At 37.7% G+C, this 25928-nt stretch overlaps 1 protein-coding gene across 2 annotated transcripts; it reads left to right on the forward strand.

Moving 5' to 3' along the window:
• SAMD9 (sterile alpha motif domain containing 9) lies at positions 1 to 25266 on the forward strand. 2 transcript variants are annotated; one of them, XM_015447744.4, is made up of 3 exons: positions 1 to 125; positions 18999 to 19158; positions 19809 to 25266. In XM_015447744.4, exon 3 carries the CDS (start codon positions 19817 to 19819, stop codon positions 24581 to 24583), a length of 4767 nt encoding a protein of 1588 aa, XP_015303230.3. In that variant the 5' UTR covers positions 1 to 125; positions 18999 to 19158; positions 19809 to 19816; the 3' UTR covers positions 24584 to 25266. The 2 variants fall into 2 exon arrangements, with proteins under 2 accessions (XP_015303230.3, XP_005550278.3); XM_005550221.5 differs by lacking the exon at positions 18999 to 19158.
• The last annotated feature ends 662 nt before the right edge of the window (positions 25267 to 25928 follow it).

The raw sequence follows: 25928 nt of genomic DNA on the forward strand, positions 1-25928 counted from the left end.
AGAATGAGGAAAATATTTTTCTCTAGCATCGCAGGAGGAAGAAAACAAACACATCAGATATTTTCAGCACCAAAAGAGATGGTTTTCCCCACATACATGTAAAAGAAATTTGCAAGACTATCTGGGTAAGTACAATATCTATTATTAATATTGTTCTTACTATCTATAGCAGCATTTTATTGAATAGAAAGAAATATACTTTTTAATTAGAAGATTTAAATATACCTCAAAACAAAAAATAGTATTCTAAGCCTAGAAATTCGAGACTATTTGTTGCTCTGACAGGAGCCTGCTTTGTATTAGTTGAAAAATTAGTCATACGTTTCATTAAAGATGCAGTTGAAAACTACAGACACTTTTTGCAGGGGCCTTTGAAAACAGTATGCTGAGAATAGATAGGGCTCAAGGACAGTATCTCCAATTGAACTTTTAATGAACTCCCGTAGGCGCCAAGAAGGCGGGCGGATAAGGAAGAGCATAGAAACAAAGAACTGAGTAGAAGGTTACATCTGGGAAAAGAAAGTTTGTTTTGCATTGCATTCTTTCTGCTGACGTGGGGTTTATGGAGTATAAATAAAGTGAGGCGGAGGCTCTGGGCACGGCCGCCATGTTCTCTGTGTGTCTTTGTCTTTTGTGTGTTCTTTCATTCTCCACCACCCCCGGCACGGACCCCAACAAGTGGCGCAGCGAGCAGGGTCAGCACGGGTGAGTAGGGGAGAACAAGAAGGGGAACTCCCTAGGGGCGGGTAAGGCCCAGATATTGTTAAGGGGAACCTTCTTAAGCTTTCATTATGGGGAATTCCATCTCTCTGGCCTCAGAATATTTACGGCTGTTTTAAGGACTATTGCTGTCTATAGGAGTAGAAGTGAAAGAAAAAGACTTTGAAGTGATTGTTTGCCCATGTTGAACAACATTGTTACTGGTTTCAGTATCAGACTAAAGTGCAGCTGAATCGCAGAGAATGGTTACAGGTAGTAAAAACTCTGCTTAGAGCTCTCCAGTTAGGGGATATTATGCCTCTAAAATTGTGGACCTTGTGTGACTCTATCACTCAGACATTAGAGTTACTTGAGACTGATTCAGAGTGTGGTAATGTAGCCACAGGAGGAAAGGTATCTGAGGATTTGGAAAAAAAATAAATCTGAAATGAAGCCCATTTGTGCCAGGATAACAGAGGATGGGGGGGTAGCAAAAGGGGGAAAAGAGAAAAAGCCAGCTCTTCCTTCTTCTAAGGGAAATTCTGACATGCAGAGTATTATGGAAATGCTTCAACAAATATTACAGATTGTTGGAACCGAACTGTCGATTTTTTTCTGGGCAGGGGTCACCGCGAAGGACCACCGACACGAGATTCACAGCAGAGAGTTATTTATTACTAGCGCGCTAGGGTCTTAAGCTCTAAGTTGGCGCTGGGACCCCGAGTGCTTGTTACAGGTTGTTTATATAGGCAAACACAAGTTTAAACACAGCTTAGGGTGCGAAATTTAAACAAAGCTTTAGGCGAGTGGTAATTGGGTCTAGCTATGGCCTGAGCAAGGTATCTTGTTCTAATTGGTTAGAGCAGGACCTTATGAGGTTTTTTCCTGGAGTTGTTGATTCCGGGAAATTCGAGGCAGGGTGGGACCCCCGGAATTGGCAGGGTGGGACCCCATGAGGTTGTTTCCTGGAATTGGCAGGGTGGGACCTTATCAGGGTGGGACCTTATCGAGGCAGGGTGGGACCCTATCCAGAGCCACCTGGTGTTAATTTTTTTTTAATGAGGCCTAGTTTCTAAGTTTTATGAGGCCTAGTTTCACAGATATATTCTTCTAATTCACCTTTGCGAGCTTTCCCTGTTTCTTTTCCTTCTGCCCTGTTAAAAGAGGATTTTCCAGAGCCTCCAATCCCCCGGCTTCCTTATCTTTGCCTTTGTTTGGCAAAGTTGAAGCCCTGTTCACATCAGACATACTTTAAATTTATACTAAACACCTGTTTAATATGTTAAAACCAGTGTATATGTATATCTTATTGTTTGTTAAAATATTATGAGTATTTCAATAGTCAATAAATAAACACATTAATATTAACTATTAATATTAATATAGTATTAATAACCCCAGCTAGGAAATTGTTATGTTATAGGGGTGCATAGGTTCCACCAATTTACACTCCAAACAGAAGTTGAGTATTCGAGTTGCTTAACACATTAACTACCTCTTGATATTTTCTGTGTTTTTAAATTTTAACCATTGTATTGTGTATGTAATGATTCTCAATTTGGTATTAATATACATATTTCCTAGTGAGTAATGATGTTAGACATACAGGTTTATTGTCATTTCTTTGTTCTGCTACTTTTGGTTGGGTTATTTGCCTTTTCTTATTAATATGTTGAGATTCTTTATATTTGGGGATATGAGTATTATTATATATTATATATACTTTTAATTTAAAAAAAAAAATTTAAGGAGCTGGATCTGTTTCCAATTATTTGTGCTTCTTTTGCTCCTAATGCTCAGTTTTCAAATGGTGGCAATAATGTCCAATTTAATGCCTTACAAATTAAATTTTTAAAAAGAAATGAAAGCTGCCATTTCTAACTATGGATCTCAATCTCCTTTTATCCTTGGTCTTCTTGATGTTTTTTCATCAGAAAATTTGATGGTTCCTATAGACTGGAAGACTTTGGGGAAGGCTTTTCTTGATCGTTCTCAGTGGTTACAATTGCACAGCTGGTAAATGAACAAGGCACATGTATAGGCTAGGAAAAATATTATGTGTGATCTCCCTGGACCCACTGAGGAACAACTCACAGGCACGGGCCAATATGCTACTCTTAATGCTCAGGCTGGTTTAGATGATGTTGCTTTTACTCAAATCAAGACTTTGTTTTTAAGGGTCTGAAATAAGGTAGAGATAACAGGAAAATGTTCCCTTTCCTCTGTGAAGATTTTACAGGGCACAAATGAACTATATTCAGATTTCGTAGCCCGTCTTCAGGATGCTGTCTTCAAAATTGTGGGTGCTGGCCTTGCTTCAAAAATTTTGTTACAAACATTGTCTTTTAAAAATGCTTATGCTGACTGTTAAAAATTGTTAAAATTGTTAAAGGCCAATGGGGCCAATTTAGATAAATATATTAAAACTTGTGTTAGTGTTGGAAGGGCTATTTATGATGCTCAATTATTTGCTGGAGCTTTGTCTAAAGCCTTAAAAGGAAATAACAAACAAGGTGTTTGTTTGCAGTGTGGTAAACCTAGACATTTAAAAAAAAAAGAATGTCATAAAAATTGAACACTTTTATCCCTCAAGGCAGAAAGCTGCCTTCAGAGGTGTACAAATATTGTGGTAAAGGTCGACATTGGACAAATAAATGTCGTTCCAAAACTGATAAAAGTGGAAATTTACTGTCTCCTCTCCTGGGAAACGGGAGTCGGGGCCCACAGGCTTGGGGCCCCAACAATTACAATACAAGTCTACTACAATATTCAGTGAGCAATGGCCTACAATATTAAGGAATAAATTCAAGTCCTCCTTAAGGATCCCACACCTTACCCCAGTTTCTCAGCTTTATGCGGCAACTAAGCAGAGCGCCGCTGCTGACTTAGCTATTACTCAGCCTTATACTTTGTCTCCTAATAGAGGAGTATATAAATTAGCTATCAGAGTGTGTGACCCTTTGCCAAAAGGACATGTAGGACTTTTGTTAGGTCAAAACAACAGTGCTATACGGAAGTTAATGATGATTCCAGAAATCATTGATCTTGATGTTACTAATAAAATTCTTATTATGGTACAAGTTTCACAATTTATACGCCTAGAGGCAGGGGAACGTATTCTCAATAGGGAGGATTTGGTAGCACAGAAAAAACTTTTTTGGGAAACTTTAGTTTCTAATCAAAAGCCCTTATGTTCATTGTATATTAATGGAATAGTTTTTAAAGGGTTAATTGATATGGGGGTGAATATGTCTATTATTTGTTTAAATTAGTGGCTTATACAATGGGAAAAAAGACAAGTTTCAGTTATACTCACTGGCTTGGGTGCTGCTTCTGTGATTTATCAAGACGTAGAACCTTTAACCTGTGTCGGTCCTAAAGGTCAACAAGGTCAAGTGTTTTTTTTATTTTTATATTGTTCCTATCAATATTAATTTTTGGGAACAAGATCTTTCACAACAATTTGCTGCTTTTTTAAACATTCCTCATATTTCCTCAGCTGCCAAAAATAAGATGTTCAAAATGGGCTACAATCCTTTAAACTCATAGCCACCATTCCTATTTAGGTGAAACAGTGACCATTATTTAAAGAAATACTTAGGACTCTAAAAGAGTAAGTCAAAAAACAAATGGCCGAGAGGAATATAAAGCCACGTATTTCTGCATGGAATTCCCGTCTTTGTCTTGTCTTAAAACTATAAATGTTTACATTAAACCTAGGGAAAGTTTACAGCCTGGTCTTCCTAATCCTGCCCTTATCCCACAAAGTTAAAACCAGAGAAAAGCAGCAAGATGCTTTTGTATCATTACAAACTCAGCTTTCTTTCTACTCACTTATATTGCCACAGAAAAAATTTAACTGGATTTTCTTATTCAATATTTAGGTTATACCTTGGGGGCACAAAATATTCGACCCCAAAAAATTCAAATTCGACGTGATCATTTAAAAACATTAAATGATTTTCAAAAGCTTCTAGGAGACATTAATTGGATGCGTCCTGTTTTAGGAATACCAACATATCAGTTATAACATCTTTTTTCTATTCTAGAAGGAGACAGTCACTTGGACAACTCACGCCATTTAACTCCTTTGGCTTTACAGGAACTCCAGCTTGTTGAAGAGCAACTTCAAAAGGCCCTTCCTTTTGTTTATTTCATACTTTACCTTCTCCCACAGGAATGATTCATCAAACTAATCGACCACTAAAATGGATCTTTTTGTCCAGTAAAATATCTAAACGCTTGGCTACTTATATCGATCGTTTAGCTGAACTGATCATCAAAGGACAGCATCACTGTCGACAACTTTGGGGAGGAGATCCTTCCTTAATTATCTCTCAATTCACTCATAGTCAGATCACTTATCTTCTTGCAACTTCTGATTCTTGGCAAGAAGCTTCATCAATCTTGAGTTACAGTTTATCCTTATCCCTCGGTGCAACAGGGAGAATTGTTTGCTGTTCTGATGATCTTACTTGATTTCCCTGCTACTGGTTGTAACATTGTTAGTGATTCTCAATACGCCGTTTATGTTACTTCTTATATTTCTCAGGCCACTTTACCTCTTTGTGCTACTTCTTCTCTTCAGAAATTCTTTTCTTTGTTATCCTTTACTTTGAGCCAATGTCGAGCTCCTTTATTCATCACTCATCTTCGTTCTCATTCTCAACTTTCTGGACCATTAGTTCATGGTAATACTCAGATTGATTTGCTTTTAATAGGCCACCTACATGCTGCAGAACAAAAATATACTCTACATCATACTAATAGTTCTGGCCTTCAACGATGGTTTCATTTAACTTATAAACAAGCTCGTTCTCTTATTCGAGCTTGTCCTTCCTGTGCTCCTTTGAGCATTCCATCCTTCCATCCTGGGGTTAATCCACGAGGTGTCCCTTCTTTTAGACGATTAAAGTATGTTCATCATACCATTGATACCTTTTCTCATTTCTGTTATTACTCATCTCTTAGCTTATTTCACCATCATGGGCATTCCTCATACTTAAAACTAATAATGCCCCTGCCTATGTCTCTCGTAAATTACAAGTTTTCTTACAGCAATACAATATTCAACATATCACCGGTATCCCGGGCAACAGTCAAGGTCAAGCCATCATTGAGCGTGCAAATTTAACTTTAAAAACTTAACTATTAAAACAAAACAAAAAGGGGGAAATGAGCCCCCCAGAAACCAGATTTTGAAACCAGATTTTGAAGGTTCTTTTTACCTTAATTTTTCTGAATCAATGGAGACAATTGCAAGACTCTGCTGTCGTAACCCATCTTTCCTCAACTCCCTCGGTGATAGTCCCTGCTGACAGTTTAAAGGTTTGGTATCCTAATGAAGAAGGTAAGTATGTTCAAGGGCAAGTTCTAAAACAGGGACGGGGCTATGCTCTTGTCCTTACAGGGAGCGGACCTGAGTGGTTTTCTACAAGATGATTGAAACCCTGTTGAAAAGAAAACTGGATTCAGCATGCATTTCTTCATTTGTTAGATGTGCCTCGGCGGGGGACTTATTTCTCTTAGTGAGGCTTTGTATGAATATTGGACTTATATTCCCTTTCCACCCTTGTATCAGGGAGTCGCCTGGGAGGAGGCGGAAATTAAGGTTTTCACCAATAACATTACTTGGATGCCGTCCCCCTATATGGACAAGGACAACATAGAACGGGAAACAGCAATTATAATCAGCACATACTAATTTGGAGTGGAAGGACTTCCAATATGTATGGGAAATAGTCCTCATTGTCTCCGAAAATCGCATGAAGCTTGGGCTGTTCGTTATAATCATAGTCATGTGGCTGCTAATACTGTTATTATTGTAACTAGAAGTTTTTAATATAATCATACTGTATATAGTAATGAAACTATTCCTAGTTCTTTACTTTTTGTCCTATTCTAGAGGTTTCTCCTAATATTGAGGTGCTGGAGTGACAACAATGTCGGGGAACTAAACCCCGGATTTTATTAGAATACAATGGGATGCAAATAACTGATTGAAGTGTGCACGGTGATTTTCAAACAAAATTTAGTCACATACCTTTGAAGTGACACTGGGTAAATAAAAGTATTGCTGCTAACAGTAATGAAACCTTGGTATGGCGTGAAGGAGGCCTGAAGTACAGAGTTATTTTTGGAAGTTGTTAGTTGCAGGCGATGCCATTAGCACTTTTGTGGGGAATATGCCCCTTAATCTTTCTAACCCGAATAACTCCTTTCATATTCAGTTATATCGGAATACCTCCTGATATATTATTGCTTGTGTCCGTAAGCCCTACCTATTATTAGCAGGAAATTTGACATGGGATAATCTTACGGGGACTGTTAATTGTACAGATACGTGTACATTTTTGTCTTGCCTCAATCATTCCTGGTGGCACAACTTTACTGGGGATATTTATATCCTCAGGGCTCGTAAGGAAATTTGGCTACCTGTTAACCTTACGCGACCATGGGGGGCATCACCTCTTGAGACTTATATTTGGACTTCTCTCCAGCGAACCCTCCGTGCCCTTGGACTTATAATTGCCTCGGTGATGAGCCTTGTCGCCATCGTCTCCACTGCAACCATAGCAGGACTCACTCTTCGTCAAAGCATACAAAATGCTGAATTTATGCAGCAATGGCACGAACAATCTCACCGGTTATGGCTTCAACAACGAAACATTGATTCTCAACTTGCTGAAAGATTGGACAACATGGAGCAAGTATTGGAGATCAGCTCACTGTACTCAGTACTCGGATGACATTACAATGTGATTGGAACTCCACTCAATTTTGTGTAACGCCTGTGCCTTTTAACATCTCTCAAAATTGGACTGTAATCCGAAAATTATTAGTAGGCCATAAAAATATTAGTTTGGACATCCAAGAGCTCACTCAGAACATTTCCGAAGCATTTCGACAACAATTACATGTGTTGTCCGGAACTGTAACCCTTCAGGAGCTGGGTCAGCGCCTTGCTGCCTTTAACCCATGGACCCAGATGAAGACATGGATTTCTACAATCTCTGGAAGTATATTGCTTTGGGCACTTGGATTGGGTCTACTTCTTTTGGTGATTCGATGCTCCCTCCGTCGCCTCCAAAAACAAAAGAAAACACAAGAACAAATATGGGCTACCTTTTTAGGATTGAGGCAAAACAAAAAAAAAAGGGGGGGAAATGCAGGGGCCTTTGAAAACAGTATGCTGAGAATAGATAGGGCTCAAGGACAGTATCTCCAATTGAACTTTTAATGAACTCCCGTAGGCGCCAAGAAGGCGGGCAGATAAGGAAGAGCATAGAAACAAAGAACTGAGTAGAAGGTTACATCTGGGAAAAGAAAGTTTGTTTTGCATTGCATTCTTTCTGCTGACGTGGGGTTTATGGAGTATAAATAAAGTGAGGCGGAGGCTCTGGGCGCGGCCGCCATGTTCTCTGTGTGTCTTTGTCTTTTGTGTGTTCTTTTATTCTCCACCACCCCCAGCACGGACCCCAACAACTTTTATTGATGAAATCTCCCAAGGCATAACAGCATCTTCAGAAAGAACAAACAGGCCAGGTGTGGTAGCCTGTAATTTGAGCACTTTGGAAGGCAAGGACATGAGAATTGTTTGAGGCCAGGAATTCAAAATTAGCTTGGGCAACATAGCAAGACCCTACCTAGCAAGATTCCTACCAAAAAAAAAAAAGCTGGATGTGGTGGCACGCAGCTGTAGTCCTAGCTGCTTTGGAGGCTGAGGCAGAAGGATTGCTTGAGCCCAAGAATTTAAGGTTACAGTGAGCTATAATTGCACCACTGCACTCCAGCATAGGCAACAGAATGAGACCGTGTCTCAAAGAAAAAAAAAAGAAAAAGAAAAAGGAAAAATAGGTAAAGAACAGGTAATGAAAACTTAAAAGTACTTTACTTTAATCAAATATACCTTCCACCATCTACTCTAAGAAATAAGTAGCTTCCAGAAAACAAAGCTCTCTGAGAGTTTCTCAAATACTGTTGTTGGATGACATGTATAGGAAGACAGACAGACAGATAGACTACTATGGGAAGTCTTTGGAATTATGGCAGCTTTATGTGCCTGGCAAAAATACTAGGCTTATGTCTAATTTCTCCCCGAAGGAAACACTAAGATAATGCAAGAGGGTTGGGGGATCACATTTCTGAATGAAGGCCTGACCTTCAGCTCCCTTTAGAAAAGTTAACAAACCCTACAGTTTAACACCAACTAGACTTAAAAAACTGTATGTGGGTTCAATCGGTAACAAAGTGTTTCCTGCTAAGATTCTCAGAACCAAATTTTCAGGTCAGTTTTTAAAGTATACAGTATCAAAACCAGTAATTTTAGGCCCTAATTTTACTCCATGATTTCACCTTTTTCCCCCTACCATTATTTAGCCTTCCCCATGATTTCTTTACCTAACGGTTTTAATATATGTGTGATCCTGTATTACTTTCTAAATATTTCACCTAAAAAACATTTTGGAACAAGAGAGGATATAAAGAAATTATAAATATGTAAAATATCTATGAACAGTGGCATAAATACCTATGAATGGTGGCATATTATTTTCTCCAAGAGTGACATCATCAACAATTTTTTAAAAATAATTTATTGAAAGGTACAGCTATCAATAAACTGACAAAAGCTTTAGGGGAAGAAGCGTGAAAGTGTAACCTGTTCAATGACATTTGAAATATTCATAATCTCTCTAGTAGAGAAAACAGTCAAAGGTCACTTCTTTATTATTTGCTTACTTTCCCAACCAAATGTTCAGGCCCAATTCTCCATCTCCCACATTCTTATATGAGAACCTGACTTTATGTTTTTACATATAATGGTATGCAGTTCTTGCATAAATCAAATAATCCATCTAATTCACCACTCGTTCTCATCATCTAGTTTATGACATATCACCCAGAGAGTAAGGACTGTGACTGTGTCTGTAAAACTGTGAAAGGTTCAAGTTGATGAAGGAAGTCAGGGAGACCCCAGGAAAAGGGTACTGGTGGGATGGGGCGAGATGGGGGATGAGAGTCATGGGTATGAGGCCTCAGGAGCCAGGGCACACTAGCAGCAGAATAATCAGGGACCCCTGCTTTATGTTAAACAGTGTGGGTGTAACAAAAGGGAGCATAGTTTCATAGGGTGGAGTAGATGTGACTCAGCAAATGGATACAAGAAAGTGACTTAGATTAGAACGGTCACTAGACGAGGGTGTAGTCAGCTTTTAGATAACTCTAAAACCAGTATGAATCAACACTGAGTCGGATGCAGAAGTCAAAAGTTCATAATCTGAGGCTGCAATAATAAACACCTAGCAAAACTTTAGGACCTCACATACCATTGAAGTCACAATTATCCTTGGTTCATAACACAGCATCATCCTTTTTATGCAAGTGTCTCTTTTATTTTATTCATCCGTTTATTTATTTTCTAATGTATTTTGGAGGCATTATTGGCTTTTTAAATATGGCATAACTTATATACAATGAACAAACTTAAGGGTAAGCCTCTATGAAATTTTTATATGTACTTACCTGTGCAACCACTACCCATATCAAGATATAAAATATTTCCATCACCCCAGAAGTTTTCCTTGTGTTCCTTCCCAGAAAATATCTACCCCCAACATCATTCTGACTTCTATGACAGATTACTTTTGCCTATTCTTAAACTATATAAGTAGAATTCTACAATATGTTTTCTGTTGTAACTGGCTTATTTCACACAGTATGATGTGAGATTCTTTCATGTTGTTGCCTGTATCAGTACTTTAATCGTTTTCATGAGAATTGCAGATCCAAAGGGTAGGTATATATTTAACTTCACAAAAACTGACAGCTTCTTAAAGTGGCTGAAACAATGTACATTCCAACAGGCAATGTATGAGAGCTCCATTGACTCCACATCTTCACCAACATTTGGCGTTACCAGTCTTTCATTTTAGCCATTCTGGTAGGCATGTAATATTATGTTGTTGTAATTTTACTTTGCATATCCATTATAGTAAAGATTTTGGAACACTTCTAATTGCACTTCATTACACCCGCCGCTGTGACTACCAAAATCCCCACTGGTTTCTCCTCCTCCCAGTAGGCCAAGTCTAATCCTTAAACCCAACCCCAAATCAACAAATGCCCCCAAAGCTTACCTAGACAGGAATCTTTTCCTCTCTGGAATTTTAGTTCATCCTGTCCTTGTCATCTGGTCTATTGATGACTTTGTGATTACTTAAAAATATGAGTTTTGCAGTTTTTCGGATTTTGTTCTCATTGTTGCAGTGGGTGAGTAGGTGGCCTTTTGTGATCTCCTACATCCTGAAACTGAGACTCCTTCAGTTTCTTCTAGAGTCAGTTTGGTAAGCTATATTTTTTAAGAATTTGCTAATTAATCTCAGTTTTCAATTTATTCAGTTAAAGTTGGTTGGAATAACATCCAAACCCTTTCATTTTTAAAGTATCTAATATTGTTTACTTGTATCTAATATTGCTTATTTTATTAATTGAATAACTATTTGAATTATTAATTGAATTGTTTAATTAATTAAATTGCTAATTTAATTAATTAAATAATTCAATTAATAATTAATTAATTAATATTGCTTATTTTATTTTTTGGTTAATCATTCCATGGATGTGTCAATTTTATTACTTTTTATCTCTTGGACTTCATCAAGTCTCTCTTGTCATTTTGTTTTCCATTTTATAAATTTCTACTTTTATCTTTATTTTTTTCTTTCTTCTTATTTCAGGTTTATTCTGTTGTTCTTCTTTGAATTTATTAAATTGGCATTAGTTCATACTTTTCAGTCATTCTTCCTTTTTTTAAATTATACTTTAAGTTCTAGGGTACATATGCACAACATGCATGTTTGTTACATATGTACACATGTGCCATGTTGGTGTGCTGCACCCATTAACTCATCATTTACGTTAGGTATATCTCCTAATGCTATCCCTCCCCCCTCCCCCCACCCCACAACAGGCCCCAGTGTGTGATGTTCACCACCCTGTGTCCTAATATTCTCATTGTTCACTTCCCACCTGTGAGTGGGAACACGTGGTGTTTGGTTTTCTGTCTTTGCAATAGTTTGCTCAGAATGATAGTTTCCAGCTTCATCCATGTCCCTACAAAGGACATGAACACATCCTTTTTTATGGCTGCATAGTAGTCCATGGTGTTTATGTGCCACATTTACTTAATCCAGTCTATCATTGATGGACATTTGGGTTGGTTCCAAGTCTTTGCTATTGTGAATAGTGCCACAATAAACATACGTGTGCATTTGTCTTTATAGCAACATGATTTATAATCCTTTGGATACATAACCAGTAAAGGGATGACTGAGACAAATGGTATTTTTAGGTCTAGATCTTTGAGGAATCGCCACACTGTCTTCCACAATGGTTGAACTAGTTTACAGTCCCACCAACAGTGTAAAAGTGTTCCTATTTCTCCACATCCTCTCCAGCATCTGTTGTTTCCTGACTTTTTAGTGATCGCCATTCTAACTGGTGTGAGATGGTATCTCATTGTGGTTTAGATTTGCATTTCTCTGATGGCCAGTGGTGATGAGCATTTTTTCATGTGTCTGTTGGCTGCATAAATGTCCTCTTTTGAAAAGTGTCTGTTCTTGTCCTTTGCCCACTTTTTGATGGGGTTGTTTGATATTTTCTTGTAAATTTGTTTAAGTTCTTTGTAGATTCCAGATATTAGCCCTTTGTGAGATTGGTAGATTGTAAAAATTTTCTCCCATTCTGTAAGTTGCCTGTTCACTCTGATGGTAGTTTCTTTTGCTGTGCAGAAGCTCTTTAGTTTGTCAGTTTTGGCTTCTGTTGACATTGCTTTTTGTGTTTCAGTTATGAAGTCCTCGCCTATGTCTATGTCCTGAATGGTATTGCCTAGGTTTTCTTCTAGGTTTTTTATGGTTTTAGGCCTAACATTTAAGTCTTTAATCCATCTTGACTTAATTTTTGTATAAGGTGTAAGGAAAGGATCCAGTTTTAGCTTTCTACATATGGCTAGCCAGTTTTCCCAGAACCATTTATTAAATAGGGAATCCTTTCCCCATATATTGTTTTTGTCAGGTTTGTCAAAGATCAGATGGTTGTAGATATGTGGTATTATTTCTGAGGGCTCTGTTCTGTTCCATTGGTGTATATCTCTGTTTTGGTACCAGTACCATGCTGTTTTGGTTACTGTAGCCTTGTAGTATAGTTTGAAGTCAGGTAGTGTGATGCCTCCAGGTTTGTTCTTTTGGCTTAGGATTGTCTTGGCATTGTGGGCTCTTATTTTTGGTTCCATATGAACTTTAAAGTAGTTTTTTCCAATTCTGTGAAGAAAGTCATTGGTAGCTTAATGGGGATGGCATTGAATCTATAAATTACCTTGGGCTGTATGGCCATTTTCACGATATTGATTCTTCCTATCCATGAGCATGGAATGTTCTTTTGTTTGTTTGTGTCCTCTTTTATTTCATTTATTTTATTTTATTTTTTCTTACATTTTATTTTATTTTATTCTAATTCTTATTTTATTTTATTCTTTTATTTTATTTTTATTTCATTGAGCAGTGGTTTGTAGTTCTCCTTGAAGAGGTCTTTCACATCCCTTGTAAGTTGGATTCTAGGTATTTTATTGTCTTTAAAGCAATTGTGAATGGGAGTTCACTCATGATTTGGCTCTCTGTCTGTTTTTGGTGTATAGGAATGCTTTTGATTTTTGCACATTGATTTTGTATCCTGAGACTTGACTGAAGATGCTTATCAGTTTAAGGAGATTTTGGTCTGAGATGATGGGGTTTTCTAAACATACAATCATGTCATCTGCAAACAGGGACAATTTGACTTCCTTCTTTCCTAACTGAATACCCTTTCTTTCTTTCTCCTGCCTGATTGCCCTAGCCAGGACTTCCAACACTATGTTGAATAGGAGTGGTGAGAGAGGACATCCCTGTCTTGTGCCAGTTTTCAAAGGGAATGCTTCCAGTTTTTGCCATTATGATATTGGCTGTGGGTTTGTCATAAATAGCTCTTATTATTTTGAGATATGTCCCATCAATACCTAGTTTATTGAGAGTTTTTAGCATGAAGTGCTGTTGAATATTGTCAAAGGCATTTTCTGCATCTATTGAGAGAATCATGTGGTTTTTATCTTTGGTTCTGTTTATATGATGTATTACATTTATTGATTTGCATATGTTGAACCAGTCTTGCATCCCAGGGATGAAGCCAACTTGATCTTGGTGGATAAGCTTTTTGATGTGCTGCTGGATTCGGTTTGCAGTATTTTATTGAGGATTTTTGCATCGATGTTCATCAGGGATATTAGTCTAAAATTCTTTTTTGTTGTTATTGTATCTCTGCAAGGCTTTGGTATCAGGATGATGCTGATAAAAAGCATTAGGGAGGACTCCCTCTTTTTCTATTGATTGGAATAGTTTCAGAAGGAATGGTACCAGCTCCTCTTTGTGCCTCTGGTAGAATTTGACTGTGAATCTGTCTGGTCCTAGACATTTTTTCTTTGGTAGGCTATTAATTGTTGCTTCAATTTCAGAACGTGTTATTGGTCTATTCAGGGATTCAACTTCTTCCTGGCTTAGTCTTGGGAGGGTATATGTGTTCGGGAATTTATCCATTTCTTCTAGATTTTCTAGTTTATATGCATAGAGGTTTTTACAGTATTCTCTGATGGTAGTTTGGATTTCTGTGGGATCGGTGGTAATATCTCCTTTATCATTTGTTATTGCATCTATTTGATTCTTCTCTCTTTTCTTCTTTATTAATCTTGCTAGCGGTCTATCAATTTTGTTGATCTTTTCAAAAAACCAACTCCTGGATTCATTGATTTTTTGGAGGGTTTTTTTGTGTCTCTATCTCCTTCAGTTCTGCTCTGATCTTAGTTATTTCTTGCCTTCTGCTACATTTTGAATGTGTTTGCTCTTGCTTCTGTAGTTGTTTTAATTGTGATGTTAGGGTGTCAATTTTAGATCTTTCCTGCTTTCTCTTGTGGGCATTTGGTGCTATAAATTTCCCTCTACACACTAGTTTAAATGTGTCCCAGAGATTCTGGTATGTTGTGTCTTTGTTCTCACTGGTTTCAAAGAACATCTTTATTTCTGCTTTCATTTCGTTAGGTACACAGTAGTCGTTCAGGAGCAGGTTGTTCAGTTTCCATGAAGTTGAGCAGTTTTGAGTGAGTTTCTTAATCCTGAGTTCTAATTTGATTGCACTGTGGTCTGAGAGACAGTTTGTTATAATTTCTATTCTTTTACATTTGTTGAGGAGTACTTTACTCCCAACTATGTGGTCAATTTTGGAATAAGTGTGATGTGGTGCTGAGAAGAATATATATTCTGTTGATTTGGGGTGGAGAGTTCTGTAGATGTCTATTAGGGCCACTTGGTGCAGAGCTGAGTTCAAGTCCTGGATATCCTTGTTAACTTTCTGTCTCATTGATCTGTCTAATGTTGACAGTGGGGTGTTAAAGTCTCCCATTATTATTGTACAGGAGTCTAAGTCTCTTTGTAGGTCTCTAAGGACTTGCTTTATGAATCTGAGTGCTCCTGTATTGTGTGCATATATATTTAGGATAGTTAGCTCTTCTTCTTGAATTGATCCCTTTACAGTTATGTAATGGCCTTGTCTCTTTTGATCTTTGTTGGTTTAAAGTCTGTTTTATCAGAGACTAGGATTGCAACCCCTGCTTTTTGTTTTGTTTTGTTTTGTTTTCCATTTGCTTGGTAGATCTTCCTCCATCCCTTTATTTTGAGCCTATGTGTATCTCTATGCATGAGATGGGTCTCCTGAATACAGCACACTGATGAGTCTTGACTCTATCCAATTTGCCAGTCTGTGTCTTTTAACCGGACGTTTTAGCCCATTTACACTTTAGGTTAATATTGTTATGTGTGAATTTCATCCTGTCATTATGAGGTTGGCTGGTTATTTTGCTCATTAGTTGATGCATCGATGGTTTCTTCCTAGCATCGATGGTCTTTACAATTTGACATGTTTTTGCAGTGGCTGGTACAAGCTGTTCCTTTCCATGTTTACTGCTTCCTTCAGGAGCTCTTGTATAACAGGCCTGGTGGTGACAAAATCTCTCAGCATTTGCTTGTCTGTAAAGGATTTTATTTCTCCTTCACTTACGAAACTTAGTTTGGCTGGATATGAAATTCTGGGTTGAAAAATCTTTTCTTTAAGAATGTTGAATATTGGCCCCCACTCTCTTCTGGCTTGTAGATTTTCTGCCAAGAGATCCACTGTTAATCTGATGGGCTTCCCTTTGTGGGTAACCCAATCTTTCTCTCTGGCTGCCCTGAACATTTTTTCCTTCATTTCAACTTTGGTGAATCTGACAATTATGTGTCTTGGAGTTGCTCTTCTCAAGGAGTATCTTTGTGGCATTCTCTGTATTTCCTGAATTTTAATGTCTGCCTGCCTTGCTAGGCTGGGGAAGTTCTACTGGATAATATCCTGAAGAGTGTTTTCCAACTTGGTTCTATTCTCCCCGTCATGTTCAGGTACACCAATCAGATGTAGATTTGGTCTTTTCACATAATCCCATATTTCTTGGAGGCTTTGTTTGTTTCTTTTTACTGTTTTTTCTCTAAACTTCTCTTCTCATTTAATTTCATTCATTTGATCTTGAATCACTGATACCCTTTCTTCCACTTGATCGAATTGGCTACTGAAGCTTGTGTATGCGACATGTAGTTCTTGTGCCATGGTTTTCAGCTCCATCAGGTCATTTAAGGTCTTCTCTACGCTGTTTATTCTAGTTAGCCATTCGTCTAATCTTTCTTCAATGTTTTTAACTTCTTTGCAATGGATTTGAATATCCTTCTTTAGCTCAGAGAAGTTTGTTATTACCGATCATCTGAAGCCTGCTTCTCTCAATTCGTCAAAGTCATTCTCTGTCCAGCTTTGCTCCATTGCTGGTGAGGAGCTGCATTCCTTTGGAGGAGAGGAGGCGCTCTGATTTTTAGAATTTTCAGCTTTTCTGCTCTGGTTTCTCCCCATCTTTGTGGTTTTATCTACCTTTGGTCTTTGATGATGGTGACATACAGATGGGGTTTTGGTGTGGATGTCCTTTCTGTTTGTTAGTTTTCCTTCTAACAGTCAGGACCCTCAGCTGCAGGTCTGTTGGAGTTTGCTGGAGGTTCACTCCAGACCCTGTTTGCCTGGGTATCACCAGCGGAGGCTGCAGAACAGCAAATATTGCAGAGCAGTAAATGTTGCTGCCTGATCCTTCCTCTGGAAGCTTCATCTCAGAGGGGCACCTGGCTGTATGAGGTGTCGGTAGGCCCCTAATGGGAGGTGTCTCCCAGTCTGCAGGAGTTTCTGCTGCCTTTTGTTCAGCTATGCCCTGCCCACAGAGGTGGAGTCTACAGAGGCAGGCAGGCCTCCTTGAGCTGCAGTGGGCTCCACCCAGTTCGAGGTTCCTGGCCACTTTGTTTACCTACTCAATCCTCAGCAATGGCAGACGCCCCTCCCCTAGCCTTGCTGCTGTCTTGCAGTTCGATCTGAGACTGCTGTGCTAGCAGTGAGTGAGGCTCCATGGGTGTGGGACCCTCTGAGCCAGGTGCAGGATATAATCTTCTGGTGTGCCATTTGCTAAGACCATTGGAAAAGTGCAGTATTAGGGTGGGAGTGTCCAAATTTTCCAAGTACGTCTGTCATGGCTTCCCTTGGCTAGGAAAGGGAATTTCCCAACCACTTGCACTTCCTGTGTGATGTGATGCCCTCCCCTGCTTCAGCTCACACTCCATGGACTACACCCACTGTCTGACAAGCCCCAGTGAGATGAACCTGGTACCTCAGTTGAAAATGCAGAAATCACCCATCTCCTTCATTGTTCACACTGGAAGCTATAGACTGGAGCTGTTCCTATTTGGCCATCTCGAAACCTGGCCCTGTGCTTTAGACTTGGCACCCTATGGCTTGATGAGGTGACACTGTGTCCATGTGTGTGTGAAGGGAGAATGGCTGAAGGTACTTGTGGTCCCCCAGACAAAATCCGCAGACGTGGGTCACACCCATGCACACATGCAGCAGGGGTCTTAGCCATACAGGTGCACAGCAGGGCACACCCATTCTTCCATTTTTATAAATACATACAATACATATTTCTGCAAGTATTGTAGACATTGTTCCTTACAACTTTTTATATGCAGCATTTTTATTACTGCTCGGTTCTAAATATTTTTCTCTTTAATGGATACCATTGCAGTTTTTTATTTTTTGAGTAACATTTTATTTGAGATTATTGTAGATTCATATGTAGTTGCAAGAAATAATTTGATATTCTGTGTACTCTTTACCTAACTTCCCCAATTGTAAAATCTTATAAAATTATAGTACAAAATCGCAACCAAGATATTGCCTATCTTTTCTTATTTTGTATTGATATACCTGTAAGGTATGTTGCTTATTCACTTTCTGTGCATACCGCAGTTACATAATGAAAAAAATAATAGCTTAAACCTTGGACCATGGCTCTGGCATCTTCACATCTTGAAAGGAACGTAAATCCTAATCCTGAGTTTGTCTCTGCCACTAGAAAGCAATATTTCTGTGTGTTATTTCATGAACATGGTCCTATATAATAATTTATCTGCCATCATTCCCCAGGCTGCCTCCATTATTTAATTTGATGCCTCCCATGACAAATGAAAGTTTAGTTCATTAAAATGACTCACAGTTTTGGATTATACTTAAAGCTGACTATTATTATTTTCATTTCATTTTTTCTAACCATTGCTATATTTGTGTAGCCTAGATTGACATTAATTTTTCGGATAGTAGTCTGCAAATTTGCAAACTAAATAATTATGCCATGAGTTATTGCTCAGGAATCAGCTCTTATCAATTATCATGTGAAAAATTACTTTAATACAACAGTAGCCAACAAGTTCACTACTCAGCAAGCTATTCCAGATGACACAGAGCAGAACAGCTCACAGACAAAATTAAGATGCTTGAAGGACATATTTTTTAAAATCAATTAAAATACACAACAAGGCCAGGCGCAGTGGCTCACACCTGTAATCCCAGCACTTTGGGAGGTGGAGGCAGGAGGATCACTTGAACCCAGGAGGCAGAGGTTGCAATGAGCCAAGATGGCACCATTGCACTCCACCTGGGCAACAAGAGCAAAACTTCATCTTAAAAAAAAAAAAATTAAAATACCCAACAACAACAACAAAGAGGTGGGCAACACATCTTGGATAAAGAACAAGAAGAGTAGAAGGATCTCATTATCTCAGTTGTGCTAGTTAATATATCTTGTCTCTTCCTCTCTGATGTTTCAGCATTCTCCACTGACTGTTCAATTTTGAGAACCAAAGTTGAGGTCTGTTTAAAGGGGCTCGGCAGATGGAAGAAGTCATGGGTCAATGACACACACTTGCTCTAATCAGAGAAATGCAGAGGGATTAGTATGCCTGGCCACAGATAAAGGTCATTAGCCTGGTAAGCTACTATGGATTTTACTGATATTTCTTCAATGGAGAACACAAATTATTAGAATGGGTGTCACCAAATAAGTAACCCAATTAAGACCTCAAAAACAGCAAGTGCTTCACGTGTGTCTCTTGAATATTTACTATTTGGTTCTTACATCCCTTTCTAACTATGTTTAATACTCATATGCTCTATTTACCTTATCTATGTCTATCATGATGTATCTGACAAACATGATTCTAATTCAGTTTCAAATATCCTTCTTTTTCCTCTTATTTTCTATATCAGAACTGAATGTTCTTAAATAATACAGCAAACACACATTATAGCAAACAATCATTAATAAGGATAAACTATCTCTATATATACTGACTGGAAGCATTCCCAAAATTTACTGAGTGAATGAAGCCAGAGAATTATGTATAGTATGCCACAATTTATGTGGGAAAAGGGTGATCATGTGGTTGTATTTGGTATTCTTTCTCTGGAGGGATGCAGAGGAAACTGGTAACAGTCATGTTCTCTCAAGAGATAATTCATTGGCATATCCTATTTAACTTTTAAATTTTGAAAATTATGTATATATTATCTACTAAAATTGATTGTGTCAAAATTTTACTTTTAATAATACTAAATAATTTTTCTTTTTCTACATGTAGGTATCAGAATGGCAAAGCAACTGAACCTTCCACAAAATACAGATGATTGGACCAAAGAGGATGTAAATCGGTGGTTAGAAAGTCACAAGATTGACCAAAAACACAGGGAAATTTTGACTGGACAAGATGTGAATGGAGCAGTCTTGAAGTGGTTAAAAAAAGAACATCTTGTTGATATGGGCATCACACATGGACCAGCTATTCAAATAGAAGAACTATTCAAAGAATTGCAGAAAACAGCCATTGAAGATTCAATTCAGACATCTAAGATGAGAAAGCCCAGTAAAAATGCTCCTAAAGACCAAACCGTGTCTCAAAAGGAAAGTAGAGAAACTTCAAAGCAAAAACAAAAGGATAAAGAGAACCCAGATATGGCTAATCCATCTACAATGAGTACAATTGCTAAAGTTTCTGAGTCACTAAAAGTTGAGCTCATAGAAGATAAAATAGATTATACAAAGGAAAGGCAACCATCCATAGACCTGACATGTGTATCATACCCATTTGATGAATTCAGTAATCCATATCGTTACAAGTTGGATTTTATTCTACAGCCTGAAACAGGACCAGGCAATCTCATTGATCCAATACATGAATTCAAAGCCTTCACAAATACAGAAACAGCCACAGAAGAGGATGTTAAGATGAAATTTAGCAATGAGGTTTTCCGATTTGCTTCAGCTTGTATGAATTCACGTACCAATGGCACTATTCATTTTGGAGTCAAAGACAAACCCCATGGGAAAATTGTTGGCGTCAAAGTCACCAGTGATACCAAGGAAGCCCTCATTAACCATTTCAATCTGATGATAAACAAGTATTTTGAAGACCATCAGGTCCAACAAGCAAAGAAGTGCATTCGAGAGCCAAGATTTGTGGAAGTTTTACTGCCAAATAGTACTTTATCTGACAGATTTGTTATTGAAGTAGACATTATTCCACAGTTCTCTGAATGCCAATATGATTATTTCCAGATTAAAATTCAAAATTACAACAACAAAACATGGGAACAAAGTAAAAAATTCTCAGTATTTGTGCGAGATGGGACCAGCTCTAAGGACATTATGAAAAATAAAGCTGATTTCAGAACATTTAAAACAGATTTTAAAACACTGGCAGAGTCCAGAAAAGCAGCAGAAGAAAAATTCAGAGCAAAAACAAATAAAAAAGAAAGGGAGGGACCAAAGTTGGTTAAATTATTGACAGGAAATCAAGATTTGTTAGATAATTCATACTATGAACAGTACATTCTTGTAACGAATAAATGTCACCCAGATCAAACAAAACACTTAGATTTCCTGAAGGAAATTAAATGGTTTGCTGTGTTGGAGTTCGATCCTGAGTCTAACATCAATGGAGTGGTCCAAGATTACAAAGCAAGCCGAGTAGCAAACCTTCACTTTCCAAGTATATATGTAGAAGGGAAAACCACACCAAATGAGAAGATTTCTACTCTGAATCTTTACCATCAACCAAGCTGGATTTTCTGCAATGGCAGGTCAGACCTTGACAGTGAAAAATATAAACCCTTTGATCCAAGTTCCTGGCAAAGAGAAAGAGCTTCTGATGTCAGGAAACTGATTTCATTTCTTACCCATGAAGACATAATGCCAAGAGGGAAGTTTTTGGTGGTATTTCTATTACTATCCTCTGTGGATGACCCAAGAGATCCCCTCATTGAGACTTTCTGTGCTTTCTACCAGGATCTCAAAGGAATAGAAAATATACTGTGTATTTGTGTACAACCACACATATTTCAGGGATGGAAAGATCTACTTGAAGCAAGATTAATAAAACACCAAGATGAAATTTCAAGCCAATGTATTTCTGCTTTAAGCCTTGAAGAGATCAATGGCACTATTCTTAAACTAAAATCTGTGACTCAATCTTCAAAAAGACTTTTACCGTCTATTGGCTTATCGACTGTCCTTCTGAAAAAAGAAGAAGATATCATGACTTCTCTGGAAATTATCTGTGAAAATGAATGTGAGGGTACACTGTTAGAGAAGGACAAAAATAAATTCCTTGAATTCAAGGCATCAAAAGAGGAAGACTTCTATCGAGGTGGCAAAGTGTCATGGTGGAACTTCTACTTCTCTTCTGAAAGTTATTCTTCACCTTTTGTCAAAAGGGATAAATATGAAAGACTTGAAGCAATGATTCAAAACTGTGCAGATTCTTCTAAACCAACATGTACCAAAATTATTCACCTGTATCATCATCCAGGCTGTGGGGGAACTACCTTGGCTATGCACATTCTCTGGGACCTAAGGAAAAAATTCAGATGTGCTGTGCTAAAAAACAAGACAGTGGATTTTTCTGAAATTGGAGAACAGGTAACCAGTTTAATCACCTATGGGGCAATGAACCGACAGGAATATGTACCTGTACTGCTCCTTGTTGATGATTTTGAAGAACAAGATAATGTCTATCTTCTGCAGTACTCTATTCAAACAGCTATAGCTAAAAAGTACATTCGATACGAAAAACCTCTGGTGATTATCCTAAATTGTATGAGATCACAAAATCCTGAAAAATGTGCAAGGATCCCAGACAGCATTGCCGTAATACAGCAACTCTCTCCCAAAGAACAGAGAGCTTTCGAGCTTAAATTGAAAGAAATCAAAGAACAGCATAAAAATTTTGAGGATTTTTATTCCTTTATGATCATGAAAACCAATTTTAATAAAGAATACATAGAAAATGTGGTCCGGAATATCCTGAAAGGGCAGAATATTTTTACCAAGGAAGCAAAGCTCTTTTCTTTTCTGGCTCTTCTTAATTCATATGTGCCTGATACCACCATTTCACTATCACAGTGTGAAAGATTCTTAGGAATTGGAAACAAGAAGGCTTTCTGGGGGACAGAAAAATTTGAAGACAAGATGGGCACCTACTCTACAATTCTGATAAAAACAGAGGTCATCGAATGTGGGAACTACTGTGGAGTACGCATCATTCACTCTTTGATTGCAAAGTTCTCACTGGAAGAATTGAAGAAAAGCTATCACCTGAATAAAAGTCAAATTATGTTGGATATGCTAACTGAGAATTTGTTCTTCGATACTGGTATGGGAAAAAGCAAATTTTTGCAAGATATGCACACACTCCTACTCACAAGACACCGCGATGAACATGAAGGTGAAACAGGAAATTGGTTTTCCCCATTTATTGAAGCATTACATAAAGATGAAGGAAATGAAGCAGTTGAAGCTGTATTGCTTGAAGGTATCCATCGATTCAACCCAAATGCATTCATTTGCCAAGCGTTGGCAAGACATTTCTACATTAAAAAGAAGGACTTTGGCAATGCTCTAAACTGGGCAAAACAAGCAAAAATCATAGAACCTGACAATTCTTATATCTCAGATACACTGGGTCAAGTCTACAAAAGTAAAATAAGATGGTGGATAGAGGAAAACAGAAGAAAGAGAAACATTTCAGTTGATGATCTAATTGCTCTTTTGAATTTAGCAGAACAGGCCTCAAGTGCATTCAAAGAATCTCAACAGCAAAGTGAATATAGAGAGTATGAAGTGAAGGAAAGGTTGTATCAGAAGTCAAAAAGGAGGTATGATACTTACAATATCGCTGGTTATCAAGGAGAGATAGAAGTTGGGCTTTACACAATCCAAATTCTCCAGCTCATTCCTTTTTTTGATAATAAAAATGAGCTATCTAAAAGAGATATGGTCAATTTTGTATCAGGAAGTGGTGATATTCCAGGGGATCAAAATGATGAATATAAATTAGCCCTCAAAAACTATATTCCTTATTTAACTAAATTGAAATTTTCTTTGAAAAAGTCCTTTGATTTTTTTGATGAATATTTTGTCCTGCTAAAACCCAGGAACAACATTAAGCAAAATGAAGAGGCCAAAACTCGGAGAAAGGTGGCCGTATATTTTGAGAAATATACAGATATATTTTGTCTCTTAGAAGAATCACAAGACATAGGTCTTGGATCAAAGTTCAGTGAGCCACTTCAAATAGAGAGATGCCGGAAAAGCCTAGTAGCTTTAAAAGCAGACAAGTTTTCTGGGCTCTTGGAATATCTTATCAAAAGTCAAGAGGATGCTATAAGCACTATGGAATATATAGTGAACAAATATGCTTTTCTCTTAGAACAATGCACTGTCAAAATCCAGACAAAAGAAAAGTTAAATTTCATCTTGGCCAACATTATTCTCTCCTGTATCAAACCTACCTCGACATTAGTAAAGCCAGTTGAAAAACTAAAAGATCAGCTTCGAGAAGTGTTGCAACCAATAGGACTGACTTACCGGTTTTCAGAACCTTATTTTCTAGCTTCCCTCTTATTCTGGCCAGAAAATCAACAACTAGATCAACATTCTCAACAAATGAAGGCGTATGCTCAAGCACTGGAAAATTCTTTCAAGGGGCAATATAAACATATGCATCGTACAAAGCAACCAATTGCGTATTTCTTTCTTGGAAAAGGTAAAAGACTGAAAAGACTTGTTCACAAAGGAAAAATTGATCAGTGCTTTGAAAAGACAAGAGATATTAATTCCTTGTGGCAGAGTGGAGATGTGTGGAAGGAGGAAAAAGTGCAAGAACTTTTGCTTCGTTTACAAGGTCGAGCTGAAAATAATTGTTTATACATAGAGTATGGAATCAATGAAAAAATCACAATACCCATTACTCCCACTTTTTTAGGTCAACTTAGAAGCGGCAGAAGCATAGAAAAGGTGTCTTTTTACCTGGGATTTTCCATTGGAGGCCCACTTGCTTATGACATTGAAATTGTTTAAGGGTCTGATATTGTTCCTCCAAGAATTTGGTCTCAGTACCACCTAATTTTTTTAGACTCAAGATCGATACTTTAAACTGGCAAGGTTATAGATACAGCCCCTAGCTCTTCAGACCTGTACATGCAGTATTTAACTTCCTCTTAAACATGTTATGAGTCCTACAAAGACAATAGTGAAAATCGAAGGAGTGAAATATATGAAAAGCAGCAAATATGTTCCTTGGTTTGGTTAACACTATTGATGACAAAATAATAAGGAGCTATGACTGGAGTCAGAAAAAGTTAGTGTAATAAGCTGGCTACACAGAACCCCACTACTTACCAGGCATGGATTGAAGAAGATTGTCTACTCAAATGGCATTTAGACATTAGAATGTCTGGGAAAGTATTTCTCAAAGAGAGCAAAAACCTCTCAAACTGAGTAGCAACATTTATTCTTACTAAGCAGATCATCAATGTGTCATGTACTTGGCACTCAAGGATCTTCCAAAACAGAGGACCAACCAGTCTTCTGAAGGTCATGCTCATAGAAGTCATCAGACCTTACCAAAGTAGGCTGGAGAATTAGATTGCCTTTTCATGCAGTGAGAGTCAGTTAAGCAAAAATAAAATTTGTCTCTATAGCTAATTAGCTTATCAACTCCCCTGCAAACAAACAATTTAAAAAAAAACCTCACACTCAAATTCCACAAGATAATGAACAAAAGGGACTCTTGTGAGAAGACTAATGAGTCTCTCATCCAGAAGATGCCAATGTACTGGGAGATTAACATATAACCTATGTTTTGAACAAAAACAACCAGAGATATGTAATCAAAATGTAATTTTCCCCTAATAAAATTATGGGTATGGGCAGTAATCAACGGCTGCCAAAACCATTAAGTAGAAAGCTGATTTAAAAAAACAAAACAAAACAAAACAAAAAAAACTTTCTAATGGATTTCTCAAACTGTCCCAAATCCTGATAAATATTAACATCACAGAGGAAGGCCACACATTATGGGTCTGTAAGTACTATAGGAGTGCACATATCACCCATGAGATGGTCTTGCCAAGTAGTTAAAGCTGAATTTGATCAGGTCTCTGGATCTTATTTTCAATTCAAAAGAAATTAAAAAAAAAATCCTACTAACACCACAACAAATATGCAACCAGCAATATCCAGAAAGTAGAAATTCACAGGACAAAAACCTGGTTTATTCAATCAAAAAAGAAAGAAAGAAATTGCAAAGGACCAAAAAAAGGTTAGGGAATCTATACATTATAAGGGACTTAACAACTAAAGTGCAACACATAGACTTTAGATCCTAATTTGAGCAAAATCTAAAATCTATTGTTAGGCAATC

This window comes from Macaca fascicularis, chromosome 3, assembly GCF_037993035.2.
Source record: "Macaca fascicularis isolate 582-1 chromosome 3, T2T-MFA8v1.1".
Lineage (NCBI taxonomy): Eukaryota > Metazoa > Chordata > Mammalia > Primates > Cercopithecidae > Macaca > Macaca fascicularis.

Excerpts from the sequence above, each read along its gene's own strand:
- SAMD9 (XM_015447744.4), top strand. The coding sequence starts at position 19,817 with ATGGCAAAGCAACTGAACCTTCCACAAAATACAGATGATTGGACCAAA.